This window comes from Drosophila serrata, unplaced genomic scaffold (assembly GCF_035046125.1).
Source record: "Drosophila serrata isolate PLE 108 unplaced genomic scaffold, ASM3504612v1 contig_184, whole genome shotgun sequence".
Lineage (NCBI taxonomy): Eukaryota > Metazoa > Arthropoda > Insecta > Diptera > Drosophilidae > Drosophila > Drosophila serrata.
The window spans coordinates 7,488,473-7,507,870 of NW_028257082.1; the positions used below are offsets into that span (position 1 = coordinate 7,488,473).

General features: G+C 42.8%; 10 protein-coding genes across 10 annotated transcripts; 7 read left to right on the top strand and 3 right to left on the bottom strand.

Annotated features, from left to right (window-relative positions):
• Positions 1-224: 224 nt before the first annotated feature.
• LOC110180338 (uncharacterized) lies at positions 225-1,218 on the bottom strand. Its single transcript, XM_020948003.2, has one exon. The coding sequence runs from the start codon at positions 698-700 to the stop codon at positions 359-361; it is 342 nt and encodes a 113-aa protein (XP_020803662.2). The 5' UTR covers positions 701-1,218; the 3' UTR covers positions 225-358.
• A 1,218-nt stretch (positions 1,219-2,436) lies between these two features.
• Listericin (listericin) lies at positions 2,437-2,947 on the bottom strand. Its single transcript, XM_020947793.2, has one exon. The coding sequence runs from the start codon at positions 2,825-2,827 to the stop codon at positions 2,504-2,506; it is 324 nt and encodes a 107-aa protein (XP_020803452.1). The 5' UTR covers positions 2,828-2,947; the 3' UTR covers positions 2,437-2,503.
• Positions 2,948-5,139: 2,192 nt separating this feature from the next.
• LOC110181773 (uncharacterized) lies at positions 5,140-6,342 on the top strand. The gene has a single exon (XM_086828710.1). It carries the CDS (start codon positions 5,493-5,495, stop codon positions 6,279-6,281), a length of 789 nt encoding a protein of 262 aa, XP_086684836.1. The 5' UTR covers positions 5,140-5,492; the 3' UTR covers positions 6,282-6,342.
• Positions 6,343-7,068: 726 nt separating this feature from the next.
• On the top strand, positions 7,069-7,453 carry LOC110178760 (uncharacterized). Its single transcript, XM_020945999.2, has one exon. The coding sequence runs from the start codon at positions 7,069-7,071 to the stop codon at positions 7,384-7,386; it is 318 nt and encodes a 105-aa protein (XP_020801658.2). The 3' UTR covers positions 7,387-7,453.
• A 152-nt stretch (positions 7,454-7,605) lies between these two features.
• LOC110178768 (uncharacterized) lies at positions 7,606-8,144 on the top strand. The gene has a single exon (XM_020946011.2). It carries the CDS (start codon positions 7,804-7,806, stop codon positions 8,059-8,061), a length of 258 nt encoding a protein of 85 aa, XP_020801670.2. The 5' UTR covers positions 7,606-7,803; the 3' UTR covers positions 8,062-8,144.
• A 1,543-nt stretch (positions 8,145-9,687) lies between these two features.
• LOC110180329 (uncharacterized) lies at positions 9,688-10,243 on the top strand. The gene has a single exon (XM_020947991.2). The coding sequence runs from the start codon at positions 9,805-9,807 to the stop codon at positions 10,117-10,119; it is 315 nt and encodes a 104-aa protein (XP_020803650.2). The 5' UTR covers positions 9,688-9,804; the 3' UTR covers positions 10,120-10,243.
• A 149-nt stretch (positions 10,244-10,392) lies between these two features.
• Or47a (Odorant receptor 47a) lies at positions 10,393-12,189 on the top strand. Its single transcript, XM_020947921.2, has 4 exons — positions 10,393-10,952; positions 11,011-11,200; positions 11,257-11,872; positions 11,940-12,189. Exons 1-4 carry the CDS (start codon positions 10,652-10,654, stop codon positions 11,988-11,990), a joined length of 1,158 nt encoding a protein of 385 aa, XP_020803580.2. The 5' UTR covers positions 10,393-10,651; the 3' UTR covers positions 11,991-12,189.
• Positions 12,011-14,110, bottom strand: Cpr47Ea (Cuticular protein 47Ea). The gene is made up of 4 exons (XM_020945774.2): positions 13,669-14,110; positions 12,749-12,927; positions 12,615-12,690; positions 12,011-12,549 (listed from the first exon to the last, which is right to left on the bottom strand). Exons 2-4 carry the CDS (start codon positions 12,922-12,924, stop codon positions 12,394-12,396), a joined length of 408 nt encoding a protein of 135 aa, XP_020801433.1. The 5' UTR covers positions 12,925-12,927; positions 13,669-14,110; the 3' UTR covers positions 12,011-12,393.
• A 1,405-nt stretch (positions 14,111-15,515) lies between these two features.
• Positions 15,516-16,462, top strand: Cpr47Eb (Cuticular protein 47Eb). The gene has a single exon (XM_020948346.2). The coding sequence runs from the start codon at positions 15,700-15,702 to the stop codon at positions 16,351-16,353; it is 654 nt and encodes a 217-aa protein (XP_020804005.2). The 5' UTR covers positions 15,516-15,699; the 3' UTR covers positions 16,354-16,462.
• A 604-nt stretch (positions 16,463-17,066) lies between these two features.
• On the top strand, positions 17,067-19,256 carry LOC110178851 (mitochondrial sodium/calcium exchanger protein). The gene is made up of 7 exons (XM_020946114.2): positions 17,067-17,418; positions 17,486-17,889; positions 17,954-18,307; positions 18,364-18,482; positions 18,544-18,778; positions 18,845-18,912; positions 18,973-19,256. Exons 1-7 carry the CDS (start codon positions 17,189-17,191, stop codon positions 19,168-19,170), a joined length of 1,608 nt encoding a protein of 535 aa, XP_020801773.2. The 5' UTR covers positions 17,067-17,188; the 3' UTR covers positions 19,171-19,256.
• The last annotated feature ends 142 nt before the right edge of the window (positions 19,257-19,398 follow it).

The following is a 19,398-nucleotide window of genomic DNA, read 5'->3' on the forward strand; positions in this document are numbered from 1 at the left end:
TTATGTGATTAATATCAACATTCATAACTATTTACGTATAACATACAACTTTTACAAAATCTATCGGTACATTAGTTTAAAAAAATAAAATTTATTTTGTTTCATTTTTCACCTACCACAAAAAAATCGAATTATCAAATCAAAATTAATTGTTACGTGTTTTTAAGTCTTTGTTTTAGTGATCTGATAGATTTTAAAAGGCTTTTTTGAATAAAAACAAAATCTTTTTAGTTTTTCATTATATTTTATTACATATAAGTTCAATAAATATTAATAGTATAGCTTGTACAACTTCTTAGGCTACCCCTGTGCGTTTTCCTAACTGTTTTTTGCAATATTGCCTCCAATAAACTGGCACTTATTTGCCATAGCTGTCAGTGTAGGCGGCGCGTCTTGCATCGGCGCGATCCTTGCGAGCCTCGAAGGAGTCATCGGCCAGATAGTGCGGCCCGTAGGCCTCCGAGTCGTAGGAACGACGGTTGTAGTTAAGCCCATTCCTGGACTTGCCGTACACTTCGCTCTTTGGGTAGCAGATGAAGTAGTCGCCCTGGTAGTAATCCGCACTGGCACGCTTTTGACGCACTGGCTCTCCCGTAATATCTGTGGCCGAAACGAATCCTGGATCGTTTATGGGTGCGGCCTCGAGCAGGCTCATGCTGAAGATTAAGAAGATCACGGCGAAGGAGATGGAGAACTTCATGTTAATCCTGATATTTGTGAGTTTGTTGAGTTTAATTTGAATGTGAATTGTTTTGCTGGTTTAGTGTGTCCACTGCTGGCTGAGTTCCTTGCGATTCTGTGCTTAAACTGGCATCCGACGTTCGCTTTTATAGTCGCGAATATTCCCCAATCCTCGCTAATTGTTATGACAGACCGCGTCGCTCCGTCACCCAAGATTCCAGTGACACTAATTTAATTTGCCGCGCATCTTTTGGTCCAATTAGCAGGGATCGACGCCGCACAACATTTCCGTCAATGCGGTCGGTCCAGCCTTTTTGGCCAGTTTTTTTAGCATTCGAGTCCAGTCTTACTGCTCCTCCATGTGTGACGTCAACTGGGGGTTGAACATTTTTAACACCTTTTTGGGGGAGGCATTTCTTGGTTTGATTATTGCGGTTTAGCGTTTGTCGGCTTTTGTTACTCTTGTTTTTTGTTGCGGTAGGCACTGCCGTCAAAATACTGATGATTCACTTTCAATCCAGAGTTGGCTTCTTGAACGAAGCAAGGTAAGAAATACATCACCGAATTGGTCATCAATTAGGATTTTTTAGTATCATATTTGTGACGTATTAAGATGGGACTGAAATACAAAAGAAACTAAGAATAGAATCAGTATATTTAGTAAGATTTAAGAAAATATAAAGGTCTATGTAAAGATTTATCTATATACAAATATGGGGTTTTATATAATAAATAATTCTTAGTTGTATGCTTCTCCCTTTACTTATATAATTTGTGTTTAAAAAACCACAAGATCCGTAGACCACAGAGCCAGCCAAGTTAAGTCTACTACGTGATTGAACACTTTGAGTAATGATTTTGGGGTTGGGGATATTTTTAGACCATTAATTTAATTAAGTTCAACTGCCCAAATATCAAAAATTATGTAAATAAAGGAAGCACCACGAGATAGTGTTTTCATGTTGCCAATATTAAGCAAATCTTGAAATTGCATTGTGGGGGAAGTTGCTAATTAAGTGTAAATGCGAAAACTTAGAATTAACATGAATCATGTTGACAACGTTCCTGCTACTACGGAAATGAATCTCGAATCCCACAATCGAGAGTGGAAAATATTTGTCCCTGCTAATTAGAGATTGTGAATCATAAGATCGTCGTGGGGTCACATTAAACCCTGGAGAAGCATCTCACAAACTGGTGAAATGGTGTGCCAGGAACCTGGGCAGGTAATTTTCCGTACCGAAATACTGGTCTTATCAGGGAGTTCGGGAAAACAAATACACAAAACCCCTGTACCAAAATCCAAGCTCATATGTCTGGAAATTGCTGGAATTAGCTTGAATTTGTATTGATTTATTAATTAGTGGGTTTGTTGGTCGAAAACAGGTTACATTATTCCTGAAATAGCGATTCCTTTAGGTAGTAGGGAATATATTTCGCAACCAATTTCATAACTTGCCTTAGGAGAAAACCACAATAAATAAACACCACTAACCACAATAATTAACCACAAACCAACCACATATTTATGGTCCAGATGGGCTATTTTTTAGTGGAAGATTTCTCAATTGTGGGAAAAAATAGAATTTCGTTCGAGTTTTGGGTGGCACTCATCGATTAGCGTTTAGCGACCGGTTCCCATTACCTGCGTAGTATTTGCGAATATTTGGTTATATCTGGTGAAGTGCGTAAGCGATCTGCCACGCCCCTTACACCCTTAAGCCCCTTTCGATTAGCGCTCGAATTAAACTCTGATTTTGTTTTCGCTTCTGTCGTTTTTGTCTATTTTTGGCTTTATTTGAAATTAGGCAAATTATAGAGATTAACGTCCCCAGGAGCTGGCTGAAGCCGAAGCTGACGCTGATGCACTGGCGCCTCCGAAGCCACCGCCTCCGAAGCCACCGGGATAACCTCCGCCGAAACCGCCACGACGATAGCCACCGCCTCCGCCGCCACAACATCCTCCACGACGACCCCAACCGCCTCCAAAGTGCCGAGCTGCCCTCACGACGGCTCCTTCATCGGTTCCCGGCTGGACCTCGGCATCCTCCAACGTCAGCTGATGTTGATCCTCCTGGACGGGATGAGCGTTCGTCAGCGCCAAGATCGCTCCGAAAATGACGACAATAAGTACAAATAGCTTCATATTGGAGAGTCAAACACTTTCTAGTTCCAAAACGATCGAAGCTGCGACCTTATATAGCATTGAAACTATACGGGGAAATCCCTCCTGAAGAGGCTGAGTTCTAGCAGCTATGTGAGAGTAAATCTGGCCAGAACCAAGCATCATTAGTTACTGCCGCCGGGCAATTATCCCATGATGATGACTTCACTAAAAGCCTGAGGTCAACGGAAATCCCAGACGCGTCAATTGATACCTCAAAAACACCCCCGAAATTTGTATCTAGGATTTATTGTAAAAAACAATTTAATCAAAGCAAAAAAGGGCACAGGAAAATAAATTTGTTTTATTTTGAGATATTTTTAGGGTATTTACCGGTATAATAACTTTAATCAGAAGTTTAAAGAACATTAAAGGAGTCAATTCTATCATTTCGGCGTGCTATTCCATTCCATTCCATCTTTCCTTATTCGCTCTCTCTCTCACTGTTGCTCTCTTTCTCTTTTTTAGTGCATCCATCTAACTTTCTCTAGAGATTTCTCTTTCTCTCTCGCTCTCACTTTCTCTTTTCTCTCAACTCGGGGACTATAAATAGAGCCAATACCTTCGCGCGCGCCTCAGTCTGTCCGTGGGGTACCTAGCGTTTACATCTCCAGTGATAGTGGTAATGATAGTGATAGTGCGACTCGACTCCAAAAATATCACTTGACCAATGTATAACCAGGAAGAAGCTCATTTCGATGACACAACGAAAGGCCCAATTTAAGTCACCAAGATTATAACTAACTCTACTCTGGAAGGAATTAAGCAATGACGTGTCGCCGGTAAGTCTTAACCATGACAATTATATCATCTATATAAGTGCTACATATATGAGGTATCAGGCCTATGCCTAGAATCAGTTGTGCCAGCTTTGCGTTTATTTTCCATTAGATTCCTTTAATGCCATGGACCCCATTACTTAATTTTAGTTTAAAGTTATACAGCAATTTGTATTAAGGATGTCTACTCAAAGTTAACAGCTAACTTAATTGTGAATTATTCACCAATATTATAGATTCCTCTCTTGTGCTTTAATATTAAATGCAAAATATAACTTGATATTTTTCTTAATGTGCATTCCTGCATGCCTTATACCTTTAAGACCAGCCCCCAGAATGGGGGTTTTCTTATCCCATTTCTGAGTCCCATCGAATTCCATGGTCAACCGCTATTTAGTGATCACTGACCCGATGAAAGACAAATTTTGCGCAGTAAATAAACTGCACACTATGATAGGGATCGACTTTACTTTATTGTCTAAGAGATTGGTGTCTGTTTTAATAGCTCAGGGGAAGCACGATAATTACAAGCTACAGTAAAAATAAAAAATTGTGTGAGAAAGTCAAACCCGTTTATTGCCCGGCTTTCAAGTCATTCAAAGGAATAAACGTTAAACCAATGATGATCGACAGATGGACAAATAAAACGAAATAAACGTAACAAAATTAATTATAAAGAAATGTTATATCAAAGCAATAGGTATAACCGGTTTTATATTATTTCTCGACATTACAAAATCTTATTACGCCCTTTTATTATTGTAAATAGTAGTAAGGTTCCCCATGAGTTTCGTTTTTAATTAATTATTCATTACCTGACGGACATCTTCAGTAATAATAAATGATAAAGGCAAATTTCTTAGTAACAGGTTTGTATTTGTAAAAGTATTTATATAGCATTAATTTTTCTTAAATTCTGATGTTTTTCTAGGTTTTATAAATATGAGATTCTAAAGATGTATCTTTTATAGTTTTTACAAAAACTTTTTTAACCGTGGGGAAGGATTTTTAAATGAAAATCTACTAACATTAATTCTAAGTAATTATTTAATTACTGTTTTATATAGTTTCCTTTTATTACCATATAGTTTTATGTATATATCTCCCCGCAAAGACACGCTTTGATAAATTTGCCAAATTGGATTGACTAACTGGCAGATGTCTAGCCAGTTTTAATCAAATTAAAAGCCGAAGATTTCCATGTCTGGCGAAACGATCTTCAATTAGTGCAAATATTATAATTTAAGGTGGTCTGGGAGGTAACATGGTAACACATGGGAATCACTGGGGAATCTGATCTCTTATACGTATAAGATGATTCAGAATTGGTCATGCGAAGATCGAGTGGAATGCAGCTATTCAGGGGTGAATAGATCTCCAGCCGCTAATTAACTTGGCTATTGACAATCTATTATTATACTCGTACTAAGCAAATATTAGGCTTTGCAAAAACGCCCCCAGCAGATATTGGCGGTATATATATATTTTTATTGAATGAAACAACAAGCCCAAAAACTAAGCCAAAAAAACCCGCGGAAGTGAGCGATCGAGTTAACGGTGTGAAGCAGATTGACTGACTTATTTGGCCAACTTTCGGCAAGGTCAATGTCGGGTGTAGCTTGGGCCAAGTTAAGACGACGACGATCTCGACTCGCAAACTGGGCGTGAAAGCACGGCGTGGACCTAACCAGTTGATGACGTTCTGGCTTTGTTCCGCTCGGTCTGCGATTTTTATTTGAATTTGGCGCCGGCGAAGGTCTTCTTGGTTGTTTTGTTAATTTTGGCAACAAACTAATTTGGAAATTCACCCAAGAACTCTGCGGTATAAAACTATATTGGGTTTTTCGCCAAGTCTTCAGTCTTTCGTAATGTATCTACCCGCGCGCTTGGCTCTGCTGAGTCTTCTTCTTTCGACGGTGGCCCTTGGCCAGAAGAGTAAATCCCGCGAGGATCGACCGCAGGGCAGGACTCTGGGCCTCCTGACGCCTCTCCTGCTGGGCGGTGGGGCTGGTCCGCTCTTCGATTATCCCGTGGCTGCACCCATCAGACCAGCAGGTGGCTCATCCTCAGCAGCAGCTGGAGGAGCAGGAGCACAATCGGATCCTTTGGACTCGTACTATGGCAGCAGTTATCCCAGCTATGGCTATAGACCCAACTATGGTTATGGGTATCCCAATTATGGCTATAACTATGGTTATCCTGGCTATGGTTATGGCTATAATCCGTATAGACCCAGTTATAACTACAATTACGGAGGCTACCAGAGACCACAGCCATATCCTGGCAACTATGGTGGATACCAGAGACCACAGCCTTACTATGGATACAGACCGAGCTATAGTGCTGCTTCTGTGTCCAGTTATCCCGGATACGGAAGTACAGCCAGCATTTCCAGCTCTCCCTCCTATGCAACCACGACGTCTGGTTTGGGCGTGGGTTCTGGGGTAGGAGCCGGAGCTGGAGCAGGAGTTGGAGGAGCTGGTAACCAGCAACTATCCCAGGCCCAGGCCGCTCAGTTAGCAGGACTTTTGGGCCAGGCCCTAGGTAGCAGTCTGCGTCCCCTGCTGGCAAATGGAGGTGCTGGAGCAGCCTCTGGTTCACCCGGCGTGGGCGCTAATCCACAAGCACTGAGCGGTTTACTCGGCCTGCTCGGTTAGGCCATAAATCAGTCAGTATTAATGGAGCTCGTCTCACATAACTTTTTATTAGTAGTAAGTCACAGTTATTTTATTCATAGAAGATGTTTGCACTAAAAAAATAGTACCAATCATTTGACCTTTCACTGAGAAGTAAACAAATTCAACTCAACATTTCAATCATTGAGATTAATTTGATCAGAAAATAGGACACTAAACATATTAGAAAAACGCATTCCTTATTCATCAATTTAAATTGTTTTGAATTCTCATAAAAAAACGAAGCCATAAATATTGCCTTTCTTTTAAAATCTTAGACCATTTCTGTATAAAAATAATCAAAGAATTGTTTAAAAATATGTTCAATGTTGATATAGCTCATAGAGCTCTTAATTCTTTAAGACAATCTTGTTTAAATATTAATTGATGTTGTATATTGTTATTGTTTGAGAAAACAAAATGTATTGATGTTAATATTTTGATTATATTTAATTTTTAGCTTATCTAACCAAATTTTAATTCCTATAATTTTAACAACTACATTTCTTCCTCTGTATTTTATAGGCAACGTTTTTTATAGTTTTTAATGTTGTTACTCAGCGAATCCATGTAAATTGTGTTAATTAAATTTATTTTTATTCGTTAGCAATGTGGAATAGCTGTTGGGTCAGGGCTTTGCCGTTCTTTCCCCGTCCTTAAGTTGCACATAAATTCTAATTAGTGGGTGGAAAACTGCACTCTGATGGGGTATAAAAGGCGGACCGGATTATCACTTCAAGTGCAGTAATCGTTAAAGCATCGGACCAAGATGCAGCTCTTCTATTTCTTGGTCGTTGTGGCAGTTCTGGGCGCTGCCTATGCCCAACCTGTTGGTGAGAATGAGGGTCCTGCTACACAACTGGAGGATATGGCCGATTTGGGAGCTGACCAGCCACAGGAGGGAGATGGAGCGAGACCTCGCCGCTGGCTCTGGGGAGGATGGGGTGGTTGGGGAGGTTGGGGAGGCAACGGTGGTTGGGGAGGCGGTTGGAACCGGCGATGGGGTGGAGGATACGGTGGAGGATGGGGTGGAGGTTGGAGAGTCTCCTACCACCCCTGGAGCAGCAGTTCCAGCTACTGGTGGTAGTGCCTCTGTTAGACAGTCGCTTCCCAAAAAGCCGCAGCATTATTTTTAATAAAACGATTCCCACAGACTTTGGCAGCTTTGTGTTCAAGTTTTCTGTAAGCTCGCAGGTCCAAACTCAAGCGCAGTTTAGTTAACAAACAAAAAACAAAGCTTCGAGAAGCTTTTTTAAATGCCAATTCAAAAAAACCAAATAACAAAAAACGCTCCTTTTGTTATTGCCTTCAAATTTCATGGGAAACATTAAATATTGTGCAGCGTAAACAAGTCTATTCCGAAATAGTAAACAAGAAACTGGAATGTCGGTCGTTGGCCAAATAAAAGGCCCGGGATTTTTTGGAAGAACCACAGTCGTTCTAAGCCAAGAACCGAGAATAAAGCTCTCAAACCACTTCAAAAATCGAAATTTATATCAACAAAATGCGTCTGATCCTGCTGTCTGTCGTTGTTCTGTTGGGACTGGCCTTTGCCTTTGCCCTGGAGGATAATGGAGCCAATCTGAAGGATCTGCTGGGCGTGGCCGATCAGGGAGATGCCCATGCCGAGGCTGGATTGCGTGAAGCACGAGGATATTATGGCGGCGGTCGAGGAGGTCATTATGGAGGTGGACATGGACACTATGGAGGTGGACATGGACACTATGGTGGACATCACGGACATGGACATTATGGTCGCTAATTTCCAGCTCTCAACTTGTAATTGCCGGATTGTATTTGATGATTTGATATTTTGTAAATAAAAAAGAAGTTTTTTAATAAGAATCAATTAAAGTCTGAGATTTTCTTAAAAGTTTAAAAGCGTATTGCTTGGTTTTTGAATATTGGTATTTGAAACAAATTAGCAGAATTATTTCCAATATCACCACTAAAATCTTTGATTAAGCTTAGCAATAATTAATTGGCTTTTTATATACACGAAAAACAAGGGATATTAATATGCTAATTATATAAATAATTGTTAAAAATGTACTCTTTTGTTTATAGAATAAATAAAAAGTGCATAAGATTAATTAATAATTATCATATTGTTAAAATTATTAATTAGTTTTAAGTAGAATAATATTAAAAGTTCGTTTTGTTTATATTGGTTTTAGTTTACTTTTCCCAGGATATCGAATTTTTAAACAAAACCAAGAATTATAATTCCTCATAGAAGACGAGCCCCCCTGGCAGACCTAGGACTTAATGAATAAATAAATAATTAAAAAAGCTTTAGCTTTTCAAAAACTTCTCAAAGCTCAAGCTCTGTTCGTTCAAATCAGGTGGAACTCAAGTTTATTCAGATAATTATAAACCATATATTAGGGGGCGTGTGTTTTTTTTCTCGCCCAACTCGCACGAGTCAATTATAGGTTTTATTTATTTTTTAGCAAAATATCAAACGACGCTTGGGATATTCGGAGGAACCTGTATTGACAGCTCAGGTTCAATGCCTTGGACTCGTAAATCCCCAAGTTGTTTACTTTTTTTCACGTCTAGATCACACAAGTCGCTCTTGACATTCATTAAACAATCGGGAGCTTATTACCATATGAATCCTTCTAAAATATTTATGCTAATGGGAATTATTAAAGCCATATGGCTTATTTAAACTGGGCATTTAGTTGATTAGACTATAGTTATTAATAGTTGGAAACACTTTTTTGACAAGGTTTTCCATGGCTGGTTAAACCACATCTGAATATGTATGCATTATATCGGAGGGTATTCCTCAATATAGATTTACTATATATACTTACTATGTTATGTATGATTAAAAATGTATTTTTACTTGCCTACATTATTATTATTTGTTTACAAGTTAATGGAAAATTTCTAATGGGTCATCAAATTGACGTTAATCTGGCAGTTCTGGGCTCCAGTTAAAAAATTGGAATCGTAAAACCCAAAAACTGGTCCCAATTGTTTAGGCTAATCGAATGATCTATGTATGAATCCACTTAGGAGAAGCATCCCGACAACTTTCGCGAAATGAGACATTTAAATTTGAAATGATTCAGTAATGACAGCAACAAATAACCGAAAAATAAAAAATTAAAAGGCAGACGACTGACAGAACAACAAAGAGTGTAATAATTGTGTGGTGAAATATATAACGACACAGCAGAGGCCCGGTCGAAAAAGCCCCTAAACAGTCACACAAATGAAAAAAACACGAGTGCAATCCCACCTTTGGCCAGGTATACTTGTTAACAAATGTAGGAGCAGGTGAGCTAGGCGGGATGCAGGGAGCACAGGAGAGATGAGATGTGATGAGATGAGCTTGGCTTATTGATGCGTACGAGAACAGGAACGTCGGTCTCGACGACTCACGGGCTCTCGGATTTAAATAAAAGGCCCCTGGCAGAGTCCACCAAATATCAGTTGCACTCAGATCTTCTACAGCAATCAATCGAATCGAAATCGAAATCTAAATCTCAAGATGCGTCTTACTTTGGTGGCCCTCATTGCCGTCCTCTGCCTGGCCTATGCCTATGCTGCGGACGATGCCCAGTCGGACAACGAGCAGGTGATCGGACTTTTGGATGTCGCCGACCAGGGAGCAAGCCATGCCAACGATGGCGCCCGAGAGGCCAGGCATTGGGGTGGCGGATACGGCGGATATGGCGGATATGGAGGATGGGGACATGGTGGCGGATGGGGACGTGGATATGGTGGCGGCTGGAACCGTGGATGGGGCGGCCGTGGCTGGGGACATGGTGGCTATGGACGTGGTGGCTATGGATGGGGCCGATAAGCTGCCACTGGACATCCCGCCGAGCTGTCACCGTCTGACCACGCCTCCGATATGGTGTGTGACCAGGCCAAGCGGACTCCCACGGATGTCAATTTGTTAATAAAGAACATTTCAAGCATTAAAATTTGATTGTGATTTTGTATGCCTGTTGAAGAGGTGTCAAGCAGAGGAGGTACTTGGTTCTCGGTCTATAATTATAATCTTTCAAGGGGTATATTCACTGCAAGCAACAGTTTGCAGTCGTAATCAACATTCTTAAAGGAGAGAATGGTCGGATATCAACCATAAACTACCTGCGCACATGTTAATCTATATATCCTTGAAGGAATAAATGAAAAAATTCAATAATTAAGCCAAAAACATAAAAGTGAAATGACACATGATGTAAAGTTGAAAACACCCGAATAATTTGATTCTAAGAGTATCTTAGGCTTCGGTTCTTTATACCCCTATCACATTCTTGTGAAACCATTTAAAACCCCTGGTCCAAGGATATAGGGCTTAGTGCAAGACCGAGTTAATCCCAGACGACATGGAGAATTTCCTGCAAGTGCAAAAGAGCACCATTGCCCTGCTGGGATTTGATCTCTTCAGCGACAAACAGGACATGTGGAAGCGTCCCTACAGGGCCATGAACGTGTTTGGCATAGCGGCCATCTTTCCCTTTATCCTGGCAGCCGTGATCCATAACTGGAAGAATGTGATGCTGCTGGCAGATGCCATGGTGGCTTTACTAATCACCATTTTGGGACTCTTCAAGTTCAGCATGATTCTATACTTGCGAAAGGATTTCAAGCGGTTGATTGTAAAGTTTCGTTTGTTGATGACCAATGGTGTGTGTACGTTTCAAACTCATTGTCATTAACTTCAAGAATTCCCCTTAATTTATAGAGGCAGACCAGGGTGAGGAGTACGCGGCGATCATCAACGAGGCCAACAAGCAGGATCAGCGTATGTGCAGCATTTTTAGGACCTGTTTCCTCCTGGCTTGGGCCTTAAACAGTGTCCTGCCCTTTGTGCGAATGGGTCTCAGTTATTGGCTGGCAGGACATGCCGAGCCAGAGTTGCCATTTCCCTGCCTGTGGTTACAATGTTTTCCAAAATATTATATATTTTTAATGGGTATTCTCCCCCTAGGTTTCCCTGGGACATTCACATTCTACGGAACTATGCCCTAAGCTTCGTTTGGAGTGCCTTTGCCTCGACTGGTGTGGTCCTGCCAGCTGTTAGCTTGGACACCATTTTCTGCTCCTTCACCAACAATTTGTGTGCCTTTTTCAAGATTGCCCAGTACAAGGTTGTGAGATTCAGGGGTGAAAATCTGGAGAAATCCCAGGCCACGCTCAACAAGGTCTTCGCCTTGTATCAGACCAGTCTGGATATGTGCAATGACCTGAATCTCTGCTATCAACCCATTATCTGTGCCCAGTTTTTCATCTCCTCACTGCAGCTGTGCATGCTGGGTTATCTGTTCTCCATAACCTTTGCCCAAACCGAGGGCGTGTACTATGCCTCCTTCATAGCCACCATTATCATTCAGGCCTATATCTATTGCTATTGCGGCGAGAATCTGAAGACGGAAAGCGCCCTCTTCGAGTGGGCCATTTATGACAGTCCCTGGCATGAGAGCTTGGGTGCTGGAGGAGCCTCCTCCTCGATCTGCCGATCCCTGCTGATCAGCATGATGCGGGCACACCATGGTTTTCGCATCACTGGTTACTTTTTCGAGGCCAACATGGAGGCCTTCTCGTCGGTGGGTATAGGAAAATGATTTATTTTTATGATTAAATAATGGTTATAGGCTTCTCTTCACCTTCCAGATTGTCCGCACGGCCATGTCCTACATAACAATGCTGCGATCCTTCTCCTAAATCAACTCTTAAACTCTGGATTTCATGTGCAATATTCGTTTTATTGCTGAGCTTGCGTTGTCGTTTGACATTTAACAATCAATTTTACGTATTTTACAAATGTTTATCTCACACACACAGTTTTTTTAGCACTAAGTAGGTGGTAGATTGGAAATTGGAAACTTAATTGGTTTGTAGAAATGCACAAATGAAGCACGAAGGGGAATGGGTTGGATTATTGGAAAATTGGTAAAAGAGGAAAATGGATGGGATGGGATGATGGTCCTCTCAGGAGCAGCTGCTCTCACTCTCCTCAGTTTGCCTCTGGTTCACCTCTCTTTTTGGCCAACTTGGCTGGCCCACAACGACACGATTGCCAACTTGAGCATAACGATGAAGAATTACGTAGAACACTGATACGGAATTACTTGAAGAATCTTCCGGGAGCTCGGGGAGCGTTAACTGGTGGCGGTGTTGGTATGTGGGCGCCCTCGGCGCGGTATCCATTCTCATCGGCAATGTAGGTGATGGTATAGACGACGCCATCGGGTCCGGTGTACGAGTATGAGCCCTGCATCACCTGGAAAGAGTTGCCCCACAAAGTATGTCAGAGTGTCTCAAGACTGAGCCTAGAAGTATGCCTACCTGAGCTTCCACCTGAGTGCCGGGATTCTTAAGATAACCAGCCTCATCCGCTCGAATTCCATTGCTCGTCTCGTAGCTATTCGGGAAGTATGTGATTAGGATTCCAAGTGCAATCATATAACCGAAACACTCACTTGTACTGGTAGGAGCCATCGGGATTGAGGTCAAAGTTCTGCTTGAGGATCACCGCATTCGCATCGAAGGAGTTGCCGCGCTGCGGAGGCAGTCCACGCTGGGGCTGGGCATGAATGGAGCCCAGCAGGCAGAGGGCCACAGCGACGGCTACGAAGGAGGCGTGGGTGAGCGTCATGACCTTTAAATGGAGTGGAAGATGTGGAGACGGTATACCAACTTAAATAGAGTCATAACCAAGTACTGCAGATGAGGTGCGGTGTTCAGTGTTCAGTTTTCAGTGTTCAATGTTCAGTGTTTAGTGTTTAGTGTTCGCGGCGCCCGATTGAGTTGCCGGCGGCGGCGGTGACTATGTCTTTGAATGTCAAACTCGTTGCTTGGCAATTAGCATCCGATATACCAAGATTGCCTTTTTGCGATTTGAAAGTTCTGCGCAATCAAGTCGATTATGATGATCGAAGGTCGTGGGAAAAATAGCCATATATGGAGTTGGTAAGATGTCCTGAATAGAATTGGTAAATTATATCCTCTTAACCTTAGTTTAATCCTGTTTCAATAAACATTGAAATTCTTAGAACAATATATTCCCAAGTTAATTCCCTCATCTACAAGGAGAGTTAATCCTTTTAATAGGTATTTCTTGGAGTAGTTTACCATTTCAAAATAAGTTCATTTAATTTTAAATCCTTTCTTTTAAATATTGTATAATTTTCTAGTTACTGATTTATAGGGATTCTGAAGAGGATATATCCTGTGGCGATCCATAGTTAAATAAAACCATTATGTCAGCTGGTTGTTATTTGAGTATCCTTATGCCAGGACGGTCTCCATTTGTGTTTTTATTTTATACGTTTCAAAATGATTTCTGTATTGAATCCTTGATTCAAGGATACACCGCACCGCAATTAGAACAGAGACTCACTTCGAATTCGCGACTTTGGATCGGTTACTGCGCTGGGAGGCTCGTCAAAAGTGCTTTGACTTGGCTGCAGTTGCCACAAACGTTTTTATACCGAAATCGCATTCACTCGGAGCGGCAGCGGCAGCGGCCGAAGCTGAAGCTGAAGCAGCGCCAGCATCCGCAGCGAGATGCAGTGCGGCCCAGAGATGGCTCGAGGGCAGGAAGGGCAGGAGGAGCACCACCGGTCGGATCACTCGGAGCGGGCGGATCAGCAGCAGCAGCAGCAGCAGCGGCAGCAATAGTGCTTGACAGCGACAGAATCGGAAGAGCTGCCGTCTCTCTTGGGACTGCACCACGTAGCGTATGCGCAACGAGTTTCAAATGCAAATGGGCGTTGCGCATACGCCGCGTATGCGGCGCGAGATCGGTGTTCTCCTCCGCGTAATTTATGTGAATTAGCAATGCGAACTTCATTTGATTAGTGCCCCCGCTGCAAGCTACCGCCGGCTGCAATAATACGTTAAGTCAAATATTAATTAAAAGATTACAGATGTTGCAATTGGTTTCGATTTGATGAATTGGCCATTTCGCATGCCGATGGAATCTGCATCTGACATTTCAATGGGCCGCGGGATAGTTATACAAAATGGGCGTGGCCCGGCCAACTTGTCCATTTTGAATGCATCGTTAAAGAGCACCACTTGGGCTTTTGTCTCGCTGCCCTTTTCGCCCAATTTCGCTGACCAGGTCACCGAATTAGCCACTCCCTTGCACCAGTTACCCGATCCCGATCCCGAACCCGGCTCTAACTCCAGCTCCCATTCCAGACTTAAACTTTAAACTTTTGCAGCGTGTAGGAAATGTCAGTTGCAATTCATAAAAATTACGGCAATAACTGCTGGTAAAATCCAACAAAAGCACTGCCGCCGCCGCCGCCGCTGCTGCGACGCGGAGAGATGATCACGAACATGATGAACATCGCCCGAGATTTAAGCCAACACTTGGCGTCAGCTTTGGCGTCGTTGGAGTTGGTTTTCCTTTTCGTTGGCCAAGTTACTTGGCCAATTTCGCGGTTGCCCGCGTTTTGCTTTGGCCTTCGCGCTGCTTTTCGAATTGCGACTTGGGCGCAGAGGAAGAGCCTCGCCAAGCCGGCTCGCCGGCCTGGTTTAGTGCATTTTTCACATTTGACATACAATTTGCGGCCCAGCAAAGATTGTCTTACTCACTCCCAGTTGTACCACGGCGTACTTTATGTATTTTCATCACACAACACATCGCGGTGGCGGTTCGAGTGTTCGAGTGTTCGAGTGTTTCCCGTGTGATGATGACTGATGACTGATGGATCGCGTGCGATCGATCCGATCTGGTCTCGTTTTAAGTGCACATCATCTGTATCTGCATCTTTAACTGCAACTGTAACTGTGTATCTGTATCTTAATTTATGCCTCTTTGTTTGGTGTAGCGTGTGTGTTTGGGGCGTACTGTATGCTAATGGCTGTGCAGTTCCCTAAACATTGGCAATCAATCAAATGGGGGACCAGGTATTTGGGCATTCCAGCTGATGGAAACAAGTTTATGACGCTATCAACCTGTTTGGGATTTTCTGCGATTTTCGGAATACGAATCTCTCAGATTAAGACCTGTGTCAATCGCTCTCATTACAGGGAATCATCATCATGGGATTTTATTTCGATCGGTTGACCTCTCTTCCGATGTCTTCGTTTTGGCGCTGAATCATAAATATGCAAATCTCGTAGCGTTTCTGTGAGTGTTTTATTAACTCACATTCTGTTCGCTTCCATAGAATTTCTTTGGTGTTTTTTTCTTTTGGTTTTTTTTTTTTTGTATTTTGTTTGGTTTTATTTTTTTGTATTTTTCGGCGGTGGCGTAATGGACTGGAAGATGCTAATTCGCGGCTGCTGCGCACATTAAATGCCGGTATATAAAGATGGCCTGAAGATGTAGTAAGCCAAGTCGTCGGTCGGTTCCCGCCAAGAAAGCATCTCGCACTCTCTCCCCCCAAAAACCAACTACCTCAAAGTACCACTTAAGATGTTCAAGATTGCCATCTGTCTACTGGCCCTGGCCACCGGCGCCCTGTCCGCCAGCATTGGCCAGGTGAGCAGCACCACGGAGAAGCGTGAGATTGTGCCCCTGTTGAAGTTCGAGACGGACAAGCAGCCTGATGGCTCCTTCCACTTCTCGTACGAGGGCGGTGACCAGTCCATGCGCTCGGAGCAGGGTGTGATCGAGAATGCCGGCACGGAGGACGAGGCCTTGGAGGTCTCCGGCATGTACAGCTACATCGATGCCGATGGCAACACTGTGGTTGTTAATTACACCGCCGGCAAGAACGGATTCGTGCCCGTCGGCACCATCATTCCCGCCGAGATCACTGCCCTGGCCAAGGCTGCCGCTGATTTGCCCAAGGTATCCGAGGAGGAGGAGCAGAAGTACAAGTCCCGCCGTTCCCGATCCCAGGATGTGGAGAAGGAGGTCGCTGCCGTGGAGAAGAAGGAGGCCGTTGTTGCCGTGGAGAAGAAGGATGCTGTTGTGGCCAAGGAATCCGTCATAGTGGCCAAGTCCGAGCCTCTGCCAGCCGAATCTCAGGTGGTGCCTGTCCAGGTCGTCCTCGAGTCCGTGCCCGAGGCGGAGGTCAAGGTCGCCCCCGTTGCCGCTAAGGAGGTGGAAACCAAGACTGCCTAGACTGCCCTAGACTCTAGCTTACACAAGTATTCTTAATTTACGATTAAACCCGAGTGCGATCTAATTTAAATTTGCTAGAAAATAAAACGAAACGAAACCCTATCTTAAAGATATATATTCTCGATTCAGGCGATTCAAATGGAGCGACAGCAGCTGCATGTGAAATGCGCGGCCTCAGCGCTCTGCATATCAATACTCGTCATAAATTTCGCCTTGGTTAGTGCTAATTTAAGCAAAGATCTCAATGCAATGACGCCGATCTTGGCTTAGAACTTTATTAGTAAGTTTTTGAAAAGATTAACGATTATTATTATAATCGAGAGAAAGAGAATCAAGTGGAGAGTTTGAAAGAGTTAATTATACCGATGAGTAACGCCTCCCAAAGATTTCGTAAACAACCCATTAAGCGAGTATAGCCCGGCTTTGTTCTCACCCAACTCTTTTATTGAACATCTTTTTATAGCACACATAAAGTTAGTAAGGAATTTTTAAATCGCAGAAAAAATGTATATTTTTGGGGGATATAGCTTATATTCTGTATCTAAATTTTCTAATGCAAATATTAACCATTATCAAGATGCATTTTAAAAGTCGGTCGTTAAAAAACCTATCAAATATGTGAACAGTAGCTTTGAGTTTTGATTTCTTATAAAGTTTTATTAGAAGGAACAGATATTCCCGGACACCTCTTAATATAGATGTTTATTGTTTAATATAGAACCTTTTCTCCTTAACTCAAAGTCAAAAATATTTCTCACTGACATACAGGCCTGGGCTTTGTAGTCATCTTAAATAACTTTCCTCAACTAGATCAGACCTTCTTATCCATCTTAAAATGTCGTCCCAATTATGTGAACATGTGCACCTCATACCGCAGATAAAACGCTGCGAATTTGTGGAGACCAACAAGGATTGCCTGGAAAACGTATTTTTTATAAACTACTTGCGTTGGCACTACTGCTACGTGGATGAACGAAACAAATTCAATGCCTTCTGGAGCGTTCTGGCCATGGTTTTCGTTGTCGGATATGTCTTTTGGATGATGCAGTTCACTGTCCTAAACTAGTAAGTTCATTGGAAAAATGTCATTTAAGCATTTTGTAGGGTATCAGCAACGTGTGTCTCCCGTCAGCTTTTGTCCCTGCTTGAAGGTAATTGCCGATTCATGTCGCCTAAGCCAGAACACGGCTGGAGTTACAGTATTGACCATGGCCAATGGATCTCCGGATCTATTCGTGGCCATAGCATCACAACTATCGGCGGGCAAATTGACCTTTGTGGCGTGTATGTCGCAGGCCATCTTCCTGAATTTATTCGTCGGCGGAATAGTGATGATAACCAAACCATTCGACATGGGGCCCCACTACTTTCTGCGTGACTTTGGCTTTCTTTTCCTGAACGTATCCTACTTTGACTTTATTTTAAAACGTCCGGAGGGGATCAGATGGTTTTTGGCTCTGCCCAGCACCTTCATATTCATTGGTTATCTTGTGGTCGCCATCGTCGACCAGAACTTGGTGGCGGTGCGTATCCGAAGTGGGTATAGCTTTAAATCTTCCTAGAATCTCATATTTAATTACCACATTATTTTTCCAACCAGAACTGGAACGATTGCGGGGTGTCCAGGAGAAAAGTGAGCATGATGAGGAGCTGGAGTGGCTGAAATCGGATTTGCCTATAAAACGCCAAGTGATTGATAGGACCGAGCGAAAAGGAGGTCGCAATCGCAAACTATTCCAGCAGTTCTGGCACTCCATCTACAAATTCGACAAGGAGCGCTTTCGACGCGGAACAATACTATTGAAAATCTATATATTACTGCAGGTGCCAATCGAGATGTTGCAGCGCCTGCTAATCCCAGTGGTGGATGTGGAGAAGCCTCTCTACAACTGGTCCAAGCTCCTCTTCTGCTTTCAATTGCTCGCCGTGCCGACCTACGTCTGCTTCATATTATGTGAGTTTGAGTATACTTTTTTCCCAGAAATATCCATCTGACGATTCCGCCTGCAGTTAAGGATAGTTACTTTAAGGGGATCCCCTACTTCGCTATCGTGTTAATGATCATGGTCATCCCCTGTGCGTTTATCTTCTTCCTCACCCGTACGGATACTCCACCTAAATTCTTTAAGGTAAGCGCAACCTACTATCGTAATCATATGGAATTGGAAGATGTAACCATACTCTTAACAGATGACAACCGCTCTGAGTTTCATCTCCGTAGTCATGTTGATTTTTGGTCTGCTTTCCGAGGTGAATTCCATGTTTTTCGCATTGGCCACGGTTCTGTCACTGACCCCTCAGTTTGCGGCGGCAACGGTTATTTCCTGGGCCGTTTGCAGCAATGATCTGGTAACCAATATCTTGCTGGCCAACCAAGGATTTGCTAGCATGGCCTATACGGCCACCTTCTCGACGCCTGTATTGCGTAATTATCAACTGAAATAATACGTTTTATCATTAAGAGGAGCCTGAACGATATGTTTCCTTGTAGAATCCTTTGTCTTTTTAGCACTGCCACTTACTCGTGAATCATTTACGAAAGGTCTATCAGCGGCTTATGTAAGTGGAGCAAACATTTATTATTTTGTTTTTGTAATTTTTTAACAATGATTTTTACAGTTGCCTGAGGGAAATTTGGGGGAGACGGTGTGCATCTACGCGGAGGTGGGCCTGATTATCGGTCTACTCTGCGCCCTCACCACAAATTTCCAGATGCGAAGGGCCTGCGGCTTTCTCCTGGTCTCCTACTACTTGTTCTTTTTTATAGTTCTGTTTCTCGTGGAGTTTGAAGTGATCGCAGGCTATGGATTCGATTGAATGAATTCCACCATTGACATATTACTAATTATTATGCAAATACCTGAAATGATTTATGTCCCATTAAAAGGCCAATTTGATTCTAATGCTTTCGTCTTCGTTAGGTCTTCATTTCATGTGTCTGCGATCAATGGCTAATGGACAGTGTTTAGGCATGTGTAATGATGTATTGAAGCAGGTATCTCATCGGTAGCGTAGCCCCCGGGGCGGCAGGTATCACTGGATCTG

Bases quoted from the DNA above. Each gene is read 5' to 3' on its own strand.
- Cpr47Eb (XM_020948346.2), top strand. From the start codon at position 15,700: ATGTTCAAGATTGCCATCTGTCTACTGGCCCTGGCCACCGGCGCCCTG.
- Cpr47Ea (XM_020945774.2), bottom strand. From the start codon at position 12,924: ATGACGCTCACCCACGCCTCCTTCGTAGCCGTCGCTGTGGCCCTCTGC. The intron at 12,691-12,748 runs GTGAGTGTTTCG...CTTCCCGAATAG, and splicing joins GATGGCTCCTACCAGTACAA to CTACGAGACGAGCAATGGAA. The intron at 12,550-12,614 runs GTAGGCATACTT...AACTCTTTCCAG, and splicing joins GCACTCAGGTGGAAGCTCAG to GTGATGCAGGGCTCATACTC.
- Listericin (XM_020947793.2), bottom strand. From the start codon at position 2,827: ATGAAGCTATTTGTACTTATTGTCGTCATTTTCGGAGCGATCTTGGCG.
- LOC110178760 (XM_020945999.2), top strand. From the start codon at position 7,069: ATGCAGCTCTTCTATTTCTTGGTCGTTGTGGCAGTTCTGGGCGCTGCC.
- LOC110181773 (XM_086828710.1), top strand. From the start codon at position 5,493: ATGTATCTACCCGCGCGCTTGGCTCTGCTGAGTCTTCTTCTTTCGACG.
- LOC110180338 (XM_020948003.2), bottom strand. From the start codon at position 700: ATGAAGTTCTCCATCTCCTTCGCCGTGATCTTCTTAATCTTCAGCATG.
- LOC110178851 (XM_020946114.2), top strand. From the start codon at position 17,189: ATGTCGTCCCAATTATGTGAACATGTGCACCTCATACCGCAGATAAAA. The intron at 18,483-18,543 runs GTAAGCGCAACC...TACTCTTAACAG, and splicing joins CTCCACCTAAATTCTTTAAG to ATGACAACCGCTCTGAGTTT. The intron at 18,779-18,844 runs GTAATTATCAAC...GTTTCCTTGTAG, and splicing joins CTTCTCGACGCCTGTATTGC to AATCCTTTGTCTTTTTAGCA.
- Or47a (XM_020947921.2), top strand. From the start codon at position 10,652: ATGGAGAATTTCCTGCAAGTGCAAAAGAGCACCATTGCCCTGCTGGGA. The intron at 11,201-11,256 runs GTGGTTACAATG...TTCTCCCCCTAG, and splicing joins GAGTTGCCATTTCCCTGCCT to GTTTCCCTGGGACATTCACA. The intron at 11,873-11,939 runs GTGGGTATAGGA...TTCACCTTCCAG, and splicing joins ACATGGAGGCCTTCTCGTCG to ATTGTCCGCACGGCCATGTC.
- LOC110178768 (XM_020946011.2), top strand. From the start codon at position 7,804: ATGCGTCTGATCCTGCTGTCTGTCGTTGTTCTGTTGGGACTGGCCTTT.
- LOC110180329 (XM_020947991.2), top strand. From the start codon at position 9,805: ATGCGTCTTACTTTGGTGGCCCTCATTGCCGTCCTCTGCCTGGCCTAT.